This window comes from Pogona vitticeps, chromosome 3, assembly GCF_051106095.1.
Source record: "Pogona vitticeps strain Pit_001003342236 chromosome 3, PviZW2.1, whole genome shotgun sequence".
NCBI lineage: Eukaryota > Metazoa > Chordata > Lepidosauria > Squamata > Agamidae > Pogona > Pogona vitticeps.
The window spans coordinates 56034258-56048308 of record NC_135785.1 but is presented as its reverse complement, the minus strand read 5'-3'; the positions used below and the strand labels follow the sequence as shown (position 1 = coordinate 56048308).

The following is a 14051-nucleotide window of genomic DNA, read 5'->3' as shown; positions in this document are numbered from 1 at the left end:
CACAAAAATGCCCTGCATGCAAAGATATTCACCAAGTGACTATAATTTTTGTCCCAAAATAAAATTCTAAGCTTCTCAGCTTTTTCTTTAAAAAAAAAAAAAACCTTTCTAAGCTTCCTGATTTTGATAGAAAGCATTTTTAACTCTGAATCCAGCTTCTCCAAATAGTCCCTGTGACTCTGACAGGCTCACATGAGGCCTTGATGTATTTCCTTTCGTAAGTTCAAATCAATTTAGTTTAATTTAATTGTAACATTTGCACCTCACCTTTCCTCCAATGAGTTTACGTGCCTTACCTGGCTCTCCCCCCGCCCTCCCTGTATAACAACCCTGCGAGGAAGGGCAGAGCAGGCGTGTGTAAATGGCCTACCTAGGACTGGAATCCAGTTCCTAAGACCTAATTCAATCCTGCAACAATGTTATCACTCTGGCTCTTTACCTCGTTTGGCCATGACGCTTTTGATCTCCTGGAGCTCCTTAAAGTACTGATGCACCAAAGAAAAGCTCTCTGAAACAGCATTGTCAGAGGAACATTCAGACACCTTCAGGGACAGCAGGATGCGCTGCTTCTCCTCATCAATGTTGGTCACTTTGGCTACCACAGTCTGGCCTATCACAAAATGATCCTTGGTGTCTGTCACAAACTTGTCACTCATTGCCTGTGGTGATTAGGAGACAGAGCTATTTAATATTTGTTATGGTACCACAGCCTCAAAATCTCCTTATTCATAAGGAAACTGCAACCTAAGGTTGCTATGCATGTTTTCTTCTGTTTTTCTTCATTACTCAAAGCTCTTCAATAGGAACCCACATAAAGCAGAAAGAATTTACTGTTTCCCTCTTCCTTAAATTTTGACAATTTTCATACTTTATATAATTCAATATTCTTTGCATATAACTCAAGAACGTTCACAAACCTGAATGGTTTTGTCTGCAAGTTCACAGGAATGCCCATCCCTTCTTGCTTTAAACAAGCAAACAAAGAATTGGTCAGCCACCTAGAGTGGTCTTAATCAACTAGATAGGCGGGATATAAATAAAATAAATAAATAAATAAATTCCTATCTGTTAGTGGGCACTGTCTACATTCATGTTTTATATTATAAAACTCTTCCCAGGAAGAATTTTTATTATTTCAGAGTAACACAGAACAAGCACGAGAGATTGTTTTAAAGTAACATCTCAAGTTTGACTTCCACGTTGCAGAACAGTCCGGTTTTTAGAAAGGACTGCATGACATTTCTTACCGACTTAGGCGCTAGCCCTGTCAGACCATATGGGAACTCAACAAAGACACCATAAGGCATGATGTTTCTCACAAAGCCACTCAGCAGCAATCCAGTCTGGAGGTCAGAGAAGCTCTTCACCACCTGCTCTTCTTCTACAGCCAGAATTATTGCTGGCTTCCTGCTCAGGGTCTAAAAACAGTCAGTCAAGGAATAAGCTAGTTTAAATGAGAGGTTTCAGAATTTCTTGTATTTGGCCACTACAAGCCAGGCTAGAGTCAATGAGTGGCCAAATGAGAAAAGGAAGCGTTGTGGAATGAGGAAATTGTTGAACAGATCACGTTCTAAGCAGTCATGTACTTCCATGGGAACTTCATTAGTTTCCATTTTGCAAACAGCATGGACACCAATGTAAACTACAGACGTCACCCACAAAGATGTAGACACAACCAACAAAGACTGCCATTCTTTTGCCAGCCAAAGTGATAAAGGATAATGTTCTACTCTATTTCTTTGCAACCAAAACTTGTGCCAGAGCATTTCCTTCCTTTTATCTGCAAGACAGAGGCTACAATCCTATCCATGCTTTTTGGGACTATAACCCACTGAAGAATGGGAATTATCTCTGGATAAGCACTGTGGCTGCAATCCAAAACACAGTATCACAAAGTAACAGAGTGAAACGTATTTCCATTTACATAAGCATCTAAAGGATCAAGGTTTTGTAACTCTGGACTACCGGAACACTAAACAGAATCAAGTTATGAACTATAAGCAGATAGGGAAATAGTTCCAGATTAAAATGTCTAGAGCAGGGTAGAAAATTGTGGAAAAAAACCCCTTTGTGTTAGCTACTTAATAAACTAGACATGATGGACTATAAGATGAACATAAATCAACAGAACGATTTGTGCAAGGTAGGAGAACAGCCACATTACTGGTCTAGAGGAAGAAATAAACAAACAAACTATGGATTCCCAGTGTGACCTAGTGGATTCAGTGACAGACTAGTACTTTGGAGAACATGGAAAGTGACTGGGGGAGTGGAACTGGTAAAATCATTCCTTAAAAATCTCATTTATCTTGAAAGCCCTATTAGGGTTGTTGTAAGTTGGTTCTGACTTGACGGCACAGAACACACACACAAAGGAAGAAATACATGCAATACACAGCATATTAAATCTACTGTACAACATACAATATTATTTCAGCCAAAGGCTTGGCACAGATGGAAAAGGATACAATATGCTCTCCCTTGTCATGGAGACACATAACCCTATGGAGAATATCTTCTTCTCTGAGCCAGTGCCACCACAATTTGGCATGGGATACATGGTCAGAAAGATGCATCATTGGGAGGTAGGCAGAAATGTTATCAGGCAAGATTGTAACATCTAGGCCATTTTCCTTCTTCTGCACAATTTTTACATCAACAATCTGATTTAAAAAACACAAAGAATGGCAGATGTTTTCAATACCTGGAGGACTACCATCTTACAACCCAGGATCACAGTAAAGTTTCTCAAAATACAGGTGTTTCAACAACAGACGCTAAATTCTAAGAATAATAATTTTGATGTAAAGAACCTCCTAGAAGAGATTATTTAAATTAATTTGAAATATTCCATTTACATTAGGTGCACTCCATTTGGGATGCAGCCACATCTTTCCTTATAAGATACATAAACTCATGACAGATGCTTTAAACATTTATTGGAAGAAAGATGACATGGATAGACTAAAAAGGTGTCCAATGACAGAACCCACCCAACAGGCAAGAAATATGCAGTACAGAATTCTGCACCTCCACTGCTTTTTCCCAACAAGCACATTTCCTCAGGGGAGATTTCCAAATCTCATTATCTGCAAATGGAAAAGGAACCTCCCTGCCAGAGAATAGAAAGGAAGTGTTTTAGAACAAATTACCTGTCCAGCTTCATATGTCACTTCTCGTTTCCTGGAACTCTCTTCTCTTCTACTGCCCCTGGCAACAGTACTACCTGTCAGCTTGAATGAGAGGAGCAGCTTCTCCTGCTCAGGCTCACATTTCAAGATAACAACTTTTACCACCTGATTGGCAGAAAAGGGGAAACAAAGAAATACAGAAAAAGTCTATGGATACACATTTGTCTTCAGACTTAAGCAGGTCCGCCTTGATACTTTGTACATATTGAAACAAAGGTAAAATTGCTATTCCTTCCTTAACTCTGATCCTATCTATTTTGACCATCACCTCTGTGCTGCATCCAACTTCCTTTTTTCCCCTTGCATATGACTTAAGCACTTTAAAACATTATTCTTGTGATTTTAACAGAAATCAGTTGCTTTTTCTAATAGCATGAGAAGTTTATTTCAATTAATTTAGCTTTTTTTTAATTAAAAGAGAACACACTGCTCTATCTTACTGTCTTGGCCTAACCCAGAAATATGAGTTGTGTAACAAGAACCTGCACACACAAAAAAAGAAAAATCTGAATTCTGTAACTAACTGCACACACATAAAATATGTTTCAGAAAAATAAATGAATGAATGAATGAATGAATGAATGAATGAATGAATGAATGAATGAATGAATGAATGAATGAATGAATGAATGAATGAATGAATTTGCAATTCTTATCCGAAGCTACAGATAGTGGCCAAAATCCTCAAGTATAGCTGTGCAATACTTTTGGAGGCAAATTGCCCCAAGTTAAGAAATCATTGCAGATCGTATCAGCTGCATGGCGACCCACACAATTCCATATGCAACAGGTAATGTACAGTATATGGTGATTTCTTAAGGCAATTTGCCTCCAAAAGTTGCACTGTTTTTTAAAATTCCAGCATAACTAGGCAAAAGGATTTGGAACATCATAACAAATGGTACATTTTACTTTTATTCAATATCTACCTGGCCTTCATAGAAGGCTTCCTGAGGAGCAGTCAAAGGTGGCACACCAAGTTCACTCTTGGGAACCAGGCCTTTAATGTCATTGTAGAATTTCACAATGCAGCCAAATTCCCTAGCACAGACAACAAAACCATGGGTGATCAGGCCTGGCTTTGCATCTTCATAACTGGCAAGGACAGGGAGCTTAGAACTGACAAGGGTTCTCTTCAGTGTCAAAATAAGCTTCCTTTCTTCAGGACTGGAGACAAGCACCTGGGGGAGAAAAAAAAAACATAGAACAATATATGCTGACTAGTGAAACTGGTTTCAAACAATGATGAAAGAAACAATAAGCCTTAACCTTAAATTACTGTGTTGAAACTCAAGGTTCAAGAGTCATCTTCAGTAAGATTTACTTTTTGTGTATTCAACTCTTCCCCTTATGTGTTCAGGGCAGAATACATGTGGTCCCTTCATATCAGCTTCATGAAAAATCTTGTGAGTATAATAATGGCCTGAGACCGCAGGTTACCCAAAGCTACCCAGTAAGCATCATGTTTGAAAAGAACTACGTACATCCGGTCCAACAATTTTGCCACAACACCCACCCACCAGCTCTCATGGCAAAAAAGTTTATGCTCAGAGAAACAATCTCCACTTGGAACAGTTCAAGATTTTTCCTGCCAAAATCATACTCAGAATAATCCAGAATTTAAAATAACCCTATACAGGGAGGGAGATCTTACCCGGCATTTGACAGCAGCCCCCACACTGTATTTCTTCTCTGGCTGTTTCAGAGGTACATCAGCCAGATGCAGGCAGGGAACCAAGCCCTTGATGTGCTCAGTCACCTTCACCTGCATGCCAAAGGGCTTCAGAGTCAATACAGTGCCCTAAAGTGCCAAAGAAAGAAGGTCAGAAAACAATGCTGCGATCCAGGACAGTTATATTTATCCTTTTGTACTTTATGCCTCACCAATCATGCCATCAAAGGACCTGAGTCACAAAATGATAGAAACAAAAAAACCACTTCTCCCAAGAACAGGTACTCTATTACTATATTGTACATTTATGGCAAGTTGGTGGACAAAGACAATGGAGCATGAGCAGAAACAATGAAACTATTACTACTAGCATGCCAATAGAGTACATATGGATCATTCATGGCAGGCAGGATGTGGAAAAGAACATAAAGATGGCAAAGAGTTTATTCTTAGTAGTATTTAAAAAATCATATGTTTCACAAGTTGTCTTCAGTGTCCCAGAAGTAATTTGTATACTACTAGTTGAGAACCACTGTTCCAGGAAATGTAAAACCAAAATCCTACTACAGTGTTGCAATGAATAAGACTCAACTGTAAGGACTTAATCCAATTGCTAGTACAAGGTAGAATAGCCCCAATAAATTGGTTGTTGAATGGTGGATCAAAACTTCCATAAAGAGCATTGATGCAATGGTTTTTTTTCTATTTAGAACCAGAAACTGGATGAGAAATTAGATCTAAGATCACATGAAGAGAAATAAAATGAATTCACCTAGTAAAAATAGACTAATCTCTAGATAGCCAGGGTAGAGAATGAAGCTCTGCCGATCTTCGTTGACAACGAATCTCATCAGTCTTGGATACCATAGGGTAATGAAGACCAACAAGCTCTGAAAGCCTACACATTCCCCACCTCTCTTAGCACAACTGCATCTGCTGTGCTAGTTGCCCTGAAATTAACAGCATCGTTTTATTTTTATTACATAGTAGGATTTGTGCCTAAATAACCAATGAACACAAACATCAAAGGGGCTTCATACTTATTGACTAAAATGTTATGAAGTTAATTCTTTGATTGTACTGTAACTGAGACCACAAAGAGGGTTGAGATGAAGGAATATTTTTGTTTTGTTGTTGAACTTACTTCCAACACTTGTCCAGGAAGCATATCATGGTACCTCAAAAATGGAGCATTAATAATACGTCTACAGACATTAAAAAGAAAGAAAATATTGGCTGTTAGATGGAAGATAAACATAAGATACGGCAAAGATGATGGATTCCATCCTGATTCTTTCTCCTGCCTCCATAAGCAGGCCAGCAGTAACTGAAATCACTTTTACTTGATAACACAAAGTCTCCAAATTATTAGCATCAATTATTTGTGATGCATATTTTAGATGCAGGCTTCAATATACTTGCAAAGAAGAATGCGTCTCAGCTTTCTTCTACAGATTTAAAGACCAGTGTGCAAAAGTATCTCGTAACTCATTCATTCCCATAAGGATACTTAGTTTTTCTTCTCAGCCTCAGATTTTAACTTTCACAGATAACCAAAGCAGCTATATTTCATCCACAGAAAATCCAGAAAACATGCTCGTCTAACCAAACACAATATTGCCACTGTTCATTACAAGAACAGAATATATAAGTATTAGAATAATACAATTTTCCTTCTCTCTTGATTCATTTTGCACAAACCTCTCCTCCTGCTTGAGAAATGCCTTCTGTTTCTTTGCTTAATCTACGTCCTTTCTTTTTTTTAAAAAAAATCACGTCCACACATCTCCACACTTCTGCCTTTGATCATGAACTCCTAACAGTAAGAGCCATTTGACAGTGGAATCAACTGCCTCTGAAGGTAGTGGACTCTTCTTTACTGCAGAGTCTTAAGCAGAGATTGGAACACTACCAATCAGGGATGCTACATCTATGGGTTTTTTACAATGACTGGGGACTGATGTCAATGACCCTTGGATCCCTTCCAGTTCCATAATTCAAAGATTCTATGATAAACATAATTTCTTCAATAAACAAAATGCGAAAGAAGCAACACAAAGATAAAAGGAGAGCCACACCTAGGTACAGTTATGATATTTCATTTTTTCTGTCTGCCATGTTGGTATCTTTCAACGTTCAAGTAAACTGGTGGTGATTAAGTAAACTGAGCAGCAACTAAAGTTCCTGAACTAAGATGGATCTCAATTATTTTATCTGTAACTTTTGTAGAAAGAGATAATCTGAACAGCCAGAAGGGCAAAAAGTTCTGGTCTATTTTGCATGCAGAAAGATTGCATAGAACCAATTTTTTTAATCAGCAGAAACAATGCACTACACAAATGTGTAACATATATGCACTTTAGTCTTTCTAGAAGCATTGTATTTCTCCAGGTACTAATAGATGTTAGCTTATCTGTTTGGCACTTCAAATTCCATCTACATACCCTGTTTCCCTGAAAATAAGATCTAACCTGAAAATAAACCCTACTATGATTTTCCGTAATGCTCGTAATAAAGTGCTACCCCAAAATTAAGCCCCAGTTAAATGAAACCCTGCCCTCCACCATTGTGCAGCAACCAGAAGATGATGACATGACTGTATTTGAATAAACGTAGATTGTTGTACATGAAAAAAATAAAACATCCCATGAAAATAAGCCCTACTGTTTTTTGGAGCAAAAATTAATATAAGATCCAATCTTATTTTCGGAGAAACACGGTAGGAGAATTTCAGAAATAGAGAAATATGTAAAATATGGATATATAATAGTTCTTAGAAGACTAGATTGTGCAAATTGCATTGGAATGAGACAGGAATCTTACTGTTTGAGAGACACCATAGCAACATCATCCATTGGGCTGTAGTCAATAATTCGGCATTTATGTTTGCTTTCAGGCTTAAACAATTCCATTTTGAAAGATCTGGGAGAATCTGAAAGATGTTTCAGCTATAAAAACAAAGAATGTTAAAAGTATTCCAGATCATTTTCTAACTCATTAGCAATCCTGCTATTTTTCAAGATGCTTGAAGGGATCCAGATTTTATCTTCTTATACAATTTACAATACAGTATTAAACACATGCACTAATCCAGAGAAGCTTTCTTTATCTACATACTTCATCATTGCCATATATACACAATATAAAGGAACTGAGAAAACTCAGTTAACTTCTGTCTTGTGGCGCAGAGGTTAAACTGCTGTACTGCAATCAAAACTGTGCTCACAACCTGGGGTTCAATCCCAGGTCGCTGGCTCAAGGTTGACTCAGCCTTTTATCCTTCTGAGGTCAGTAAAATGAGTACCCAGCTTGCCGAGGGGGGTGGGGAATGTGTAGCCTGAATAATTAACTTGTAAACTGCCCAGAGTGCTTGAAGTCCTATGGGGCGGTATATAATCAGGACACTTTGCTTTTTTCTGCCTTGAAGCTCTTCTAGCTCCTCTGCATATTAGCACAAATAAAAAATCCTATTTTTTATTTATTTAAGATATTTTTACCCCACCTTTCTACTTAAAATGGCCCAAGGCGGCTTACATTACTAAAAAGACAATATTTAAAAGCTAAAAACAGTGAGTGTATAAATATTTAAAAAGAATTAAACAGGTATTATATTAAGAACGGTAAACAAAAAATCAATACAATCATAGGAGACATATTTTGAGGGATTCCAAACTGCATTTGTCTGGTGCTGATTCAGTAAGGCATAGAGCATTGACTTGCTGCTCTCTCTATGAAACAGAGAATGCTTTGAGATTTTTCCACTTGTGAGGTGTAATCAGCATTAAGGAACTTACATGCGCATAAGCTAGGCTGCCATCATCCAGCATAAAGATAGCACCTGTTTTTTTGAGAAATGTCTTCAATGTTGAGTTTGGTACTATCACACCAATTCGATCACTGGAGAGCTGGCTAAGCTGAGTACCAGGCTGAAGGAAGACTGGACGCAGAGAAAGGCGAATTTCCTTGGAGGTGGGATTGTTGGAGAGAATACAGGCTTTCACCTGAAAGGAAACAAAGTGAAACGAAGAGTTTTCTCTTTTAAAGTTTTCTACATTGGCAGGCAGCATGGTGTAGTGGACAGAGTAACAAACTAGGACTCTGGAGACCATGGTTCAAATCCCCACTTGGCCACAGAAACTCACTAGGGGAATGGAACTGGTAAAATATCTCACTTACCTTGAAAGCCCTTTAGGGTTACTATAAATCAGTTCTGACTTAAAGGTACAGAACATTAACAAAACTGTCAGGTAAATACAAAATGTGCCACGAAAATTATCACTATTTTCTTAAACTTTCTAGTCCATATGAATGTGGGAAACAGTTTTAATACGCACTCATTCATTTCATAGTTCATCCATGTCCTGCAGCACCCTTCATACACTTGTGAACACTTCATGTGAAATGACTTACCATCTGACCGGGTGAGTAGTTTCTTCCTTTAGGAAAACCCATGTGCATGAAATCTACAATCCCAGTAAAGGAAGAGAGAAAACTTAGAGATATCCCAGAAGATTTTACCTGGGGAAAAAAACAAAAACAAAATTTCTGTTGAATGTAAAATTATGTATCATAATAAAATCTAGATGAAGCCTGAGCCCTTAAGGAGCTTGCAAAACAGTGACTGTTATCTATTTTTGAACAGTTTATAATTTCACTTGTTTTATTTTCTCTTATTACTGTTTCAGTTATGTCTTAAAGTATTGTGAATCACTGAATTCTGCAGATGTTTGTTGTAGTAAAGTAGAAAAGTTCTTCACTTTCCCATTTCTGATTTACAGAAAAGCCAAAACAGATAAAAGGTTTCTTTGTTAGATACGGATACACTAGCAGAGGTTGTCAACCCCTGGTCCGTGGCCTGGAGCCAGTCCGTGGCCTGACCCGGACCAGGCTGCGGAGAAAGACCTCCTACCTCCCCTGCACACACTCCCCTCCCCACAGCTGCTCTGTGTATGCATGCGCATGCCAGCATGAACGCTCCCCCACCCCTTCACACATGTGTCCAAGCGCCCACACAGACACTCATGCACATGCGCAAAGGGGTGAGGGAGCGCTCATGCCGGTGCTGGCACACATGTGCGCTCCCCCAGTACTTCGCACATGCACCCAAGGGAGAGCACAAGGGGGCTGCCCCGCCTTCCTCAGAGGCTCAGCTGGCCCACAGTCCCCAAAAGGTTGGGGACCACTGTGCTGTAGGACAGGGGAAATCCCTTCCATGTGCAGTGCTCCTGGATCAGTGCAAGAAACACTGTATTCTTTGTCCTAGTTTTTTTCATCACATTAACTGATCCAGGGTTTCCCCCAGATCTTGTAGGCACTTTCTAAAAAAAAAATCACTTCTCTTTGGACATAGATGATATGCCTGTACGAATCCATCCTAGTTCTAACGGAGCAAATCTAGATGGTTGGATTATGATTGTTTTTACTTTTTATAGGTACAGTAGTAAAGTTCACAAAAATAAAGTGTGTCTCATATAGTCTCACATGCAATCGAGTGGATACAAACATCAGGCTAATAGCAGGTGACACCAGCAAGCAGATAGCACAATTATTCAGATTGCTGGCTTAATGACATATGACATGCTTGTACTCAAGCTGAATTATTGAATGGCACTGCATACCTATTAACATAGCACATTTTTATAAACAATTTATATGGTTTACCTCTTGAACCTGAGCTTTTACCACCAACCCTGGCAGCAAGTTGCTGAGTGACCAGTTTTGTTCTTCTGTAGCAATGGCTGCAGCAACTTCAGACTGGTTGATAGACATGCGGACTATCCTTCCGCCGTTCTTTACTTCTTCAATAAGGCAGTTCAGGTATTGCCCAATTTTTAATTCAGCCCCTACAAGCCAGTACATACAATTACTATATTTCAGTAACAGTCAAGAGTTTTTTGGACTTACATACTTCACTATAATTATGACTGTACCTCCATGCACCAGTGAATTTGTTTACTGGTTCCATATTTTCAACATCATTAAAGAAAAGAAACAGAACTTTTTCCTACATTGAAATACTATATTTTGACAAGGCATGCTCATTTTAAAAGACCTTGCACAAAAAAGTGTCCCAAAGACAAGCTGTGCATTATAGCTACTTAGAATATTCATTGCACAGTATCTTCACTGAAATGTTAAACATATATAAACACACACAAGAATACCTGGAGGTGGTTCTAACTTCTAAATCTGAGATTGTGAAACATTTTGAACTAGTCATTTCTTGCACCTATAAACTTGCATCCAACCCAATTATAAGTGTAGTCATACCTTTGCTGGTTGATTGCAGGTAACACTGGGCTTTCTGACGTGGCAAAAATGCTTTTGCGGCTGGGATGCCTATGTCAATAATGTAACCATGATCTTCCACACTAGAAATACATCCGGAGAGCACCTGTTTGGAGTAGAAGTTTATGCTTAAAAAGGAATCTATTAACAAATTATAATCTTTTAAGATTACTGTCATAATACGTTGATCCCTCCACCCACCCATATTCCACGTTTTCCAGAAAAGAATCAAGTCTATAATTCCCAAAAGGTGGATATGCACCTTTAAATTACTGAATCCACAGTGACTGCAGAGCTGTGCAGGCAATGCATAATGCCAAGAGGCAGCACAGTGTAACAAAGACATTCTCAGTCTCTTCTGATGACTGGTGGAAAGAAGACCAAACATCAGCAGCTGAACATTTATCTCTTTAAAGAGGTTTCTGTGGAATCAGTAAGCAACTGAGATGGGGAAGTCTTTTAAAATGTGATCTATAGTTTTAAAATAATATTTTAAAGTACAGTATTTGCATATTGAAGTTTCAAACTTTAATCAGTTTGCTTTAATTGTTGATCTTAAATTTTTGCTTGTCCCTTTGAGCCCCCACTATGGATAAAAGAGAGGACAAAAATCAAATCAAAACAAAACAAGCACATGCAGCATCTTTTTCCTACTTGTGACTTCCAAATGTGTTTGACCGACAATACTCATTATTATTATTTATTATTTATTATTATTATTATTATTATTATTATTATTATTATTATTATTACAGTGGTGCCTTGCACAGCGAGGTTAATCCGTTCCAGATTAACCCTCGCTGTGTGAAAGCATCGTTGAATGGGGCAAGAAAAGCCCATTGAAACGCATTAAACATGGTTTAATGCATTCCAATTGGGCCGAATACTCACCGTTCAACGATGCTTCCCTATGGCCGGCAGCCATTTTCGTGCCCTCCCCTCGCTTTACGAGGGCGCGAAAACGCTGCGCACGGCCATTTTGGGCCGACCTTCGCTCTGCGATTTTCGCCCTATGCGGGCACCGTTTTGCGATCACATTTGCAATCGCAAAAACGGCCTCGTAGAGCAAATTCATTGCTCTACGAGGCACCCGTTGTGCGAGGCACCACTGTATTATTATTATTATTATTATTATTATTATTATTATTATTATTATTATTATTATTATTATTATTATTATTATTATTATTATTATTATTATTATTATTATTATTATTATTATTATTATTATTAATTCAATTTTTACCCCGCCCCTCTAGACAACGTCTAGAGCAAGGCACTCAATCTACTATATTCTGGGCAAGTATGTCAATGGGTTTCCAGAAACTTGTAAAATATTTTTATATACAAATACTTTAAGTGTGTGTGTTGGGTTTTCACTGCTGTTGCTCAAAATGGTCTTGGATTTTCTGGATTTTTACTTTAAATTTTAAAATCTGCATTTTTGCACAGATGTTTTTATACACTAATGCATTTCTTATTTTACTTATACTGTTATGGACTCTAATTTGTTTTCTTTTCCTTTTTTTCTTTTTTGATTAACTGTTTGTGGGGCTTTTTTAAAATCCCCTTTAACATTTTAAGAAAGGCAGCATATACATATCTTAAATAAACACAAAAAGTCATATATTTCATACCATGCCTGGTCTAAGGGCCTTAATGTTTAATGCCTTGTTGATCTCCTTGGGGTTAATTGTGAGTTGAATACTTGGATGTTCTGCAGTAGTTTTCTCCAGACTGGCAACAGCACATCTGACCAGCATTCCTGGAGAGAACAAGTCTGACAGAGAGTTCAGCTCCTGCAAGAGAATTCAGTTGGAAGAAAGACATAAAAGATACCCAAACATGAGTAGTGATATCCAGTCAATGTAAAAATTCTACCATTCATCTCCAATAAGTAGAACAATAGGTTCTAGTATGCCATGAAAGCTGGGAAGATTAGGGACCACAATATTACCATATTATTATTAATATTATTTCTTCATAATATGGAAAGTAAGCTAAACACAATTTGATATTACTGACAGATTCTATTCAGACTGCAATCATGTGTCACGGTCAAAAAATAAGAACAGTTCTACCAAATTTGGAATGTGCTAATTTTGGTGGACATTTCATGGTGCCTCTTGCATCATGTAAAAGAAACCTATAATAATCTGAAAGTATATAGTATGAAACTTTTAATAATATGCATTATGGTGTGTCAAAGGTTGTATTAACAGAGTGATACAATCACGTAAATAAGAGTGGGAAAAATGCAGTCTCTCTGGGAAATTTCTGCATCTGTTAAGATTCCCTGGAGATTCCTATCAAGAGAATTAAGAAGAAAAAGGCAGCAGACCTTCACAGAGCCTTAAAACAAAAACAAACAAACAAATATATAAAACAAAGTCTCCATCCAAAATATTGAGACAAAAAGAAAATCCCCAAAAAGGCAATTGCAGGCTACTTGCAATATATGGTCTGCAAGGCTCTTGAGTTTGTCCGCCCTGATTTATGTTTTAAATCATGATCTTCCAGGGGAAACCCTACAAAGCAGAATATGGAATCGGCAACATAACACTCTGGTAAACAGAAGGCATAGGTTTCTTAGTTGGTATATCTGAATCTCATCAAATAGCTCCATAAGAGATGCCATGTCTTACCTCCATATACTCATCTGTGGTCACTTGTGTATTTAACATTTTGTTGTAGGCATCACATATACGTGTCGCTTGCAGAAACCCGGTGAGCCCATTCGGCAGGCCAATCACCAGTTCCAGCTGATGTGATTCTTTGACACATCCTAGCAGAAGCATCCCCTCAGTGAGAGACTATTTACAAAACCAAGTAAACAGTAATGAGCAACTTTCAGAGACACACTTTTCTCATTCTTTAGGCACTAAGTTAGCTTTCCATTA

General features: G+C 38.0%; 1 protein-coding gene across 2 annotated transcripts in view; it reads right to left on the bottom strand.

The window, feature by feature from the left end:
* Positions 1-14051, bottom strand: part of PDCD11 (programmed cell death 11) — a 38287-nt gene that overhangs the window by 20131 nt on the left and 4105 nt on the right. For both annotated transcript variants that reach the window (XM_072995604.2, XM_072995605.2), the window contains exons 5-18: positions 13797-13964; positions 12789-12950; positions 11134-11257; positions 10525-10706; positions 9274-9381; positions 8658-8864; positions 7687-7811; positions 6008-6068; positions 4846-4992; positions 4121-4372; positions 3153-3296; positions 2469-2663; positions 1248-1418; positions 440-659 (exon numbers count right to left, since the gene is read on the bottom strand). In XM_072995604.2, coding sequence (XP_072851705.2) covers positions 440-659; positions 1248-1418; positions 2469-2663; positions 3153-3296; positions 4121-4372; positions 4846-4992; positions 6008-6068; positions 7687-7811; positions 8658-8864; positions 9274-9381; positions 10525-10706; positions 11134-11257; positions 12789-12950; positions 13797-13964 — 2266 coding nt within the window. The remainder of the gene's footprint in view (positions 1-439; positions 660-1247; positions 1419-2468; positions 2664-3152; positions 3297-4120; positions 4373-4845; positions 4993-6007; positions 6069-7686; positions 7812-8657; positions 8865-9273; positions 9382-10524; positions 10707-11133; positions 11258-12788; positions 12951-13796; positions 13965-14051) is intronic.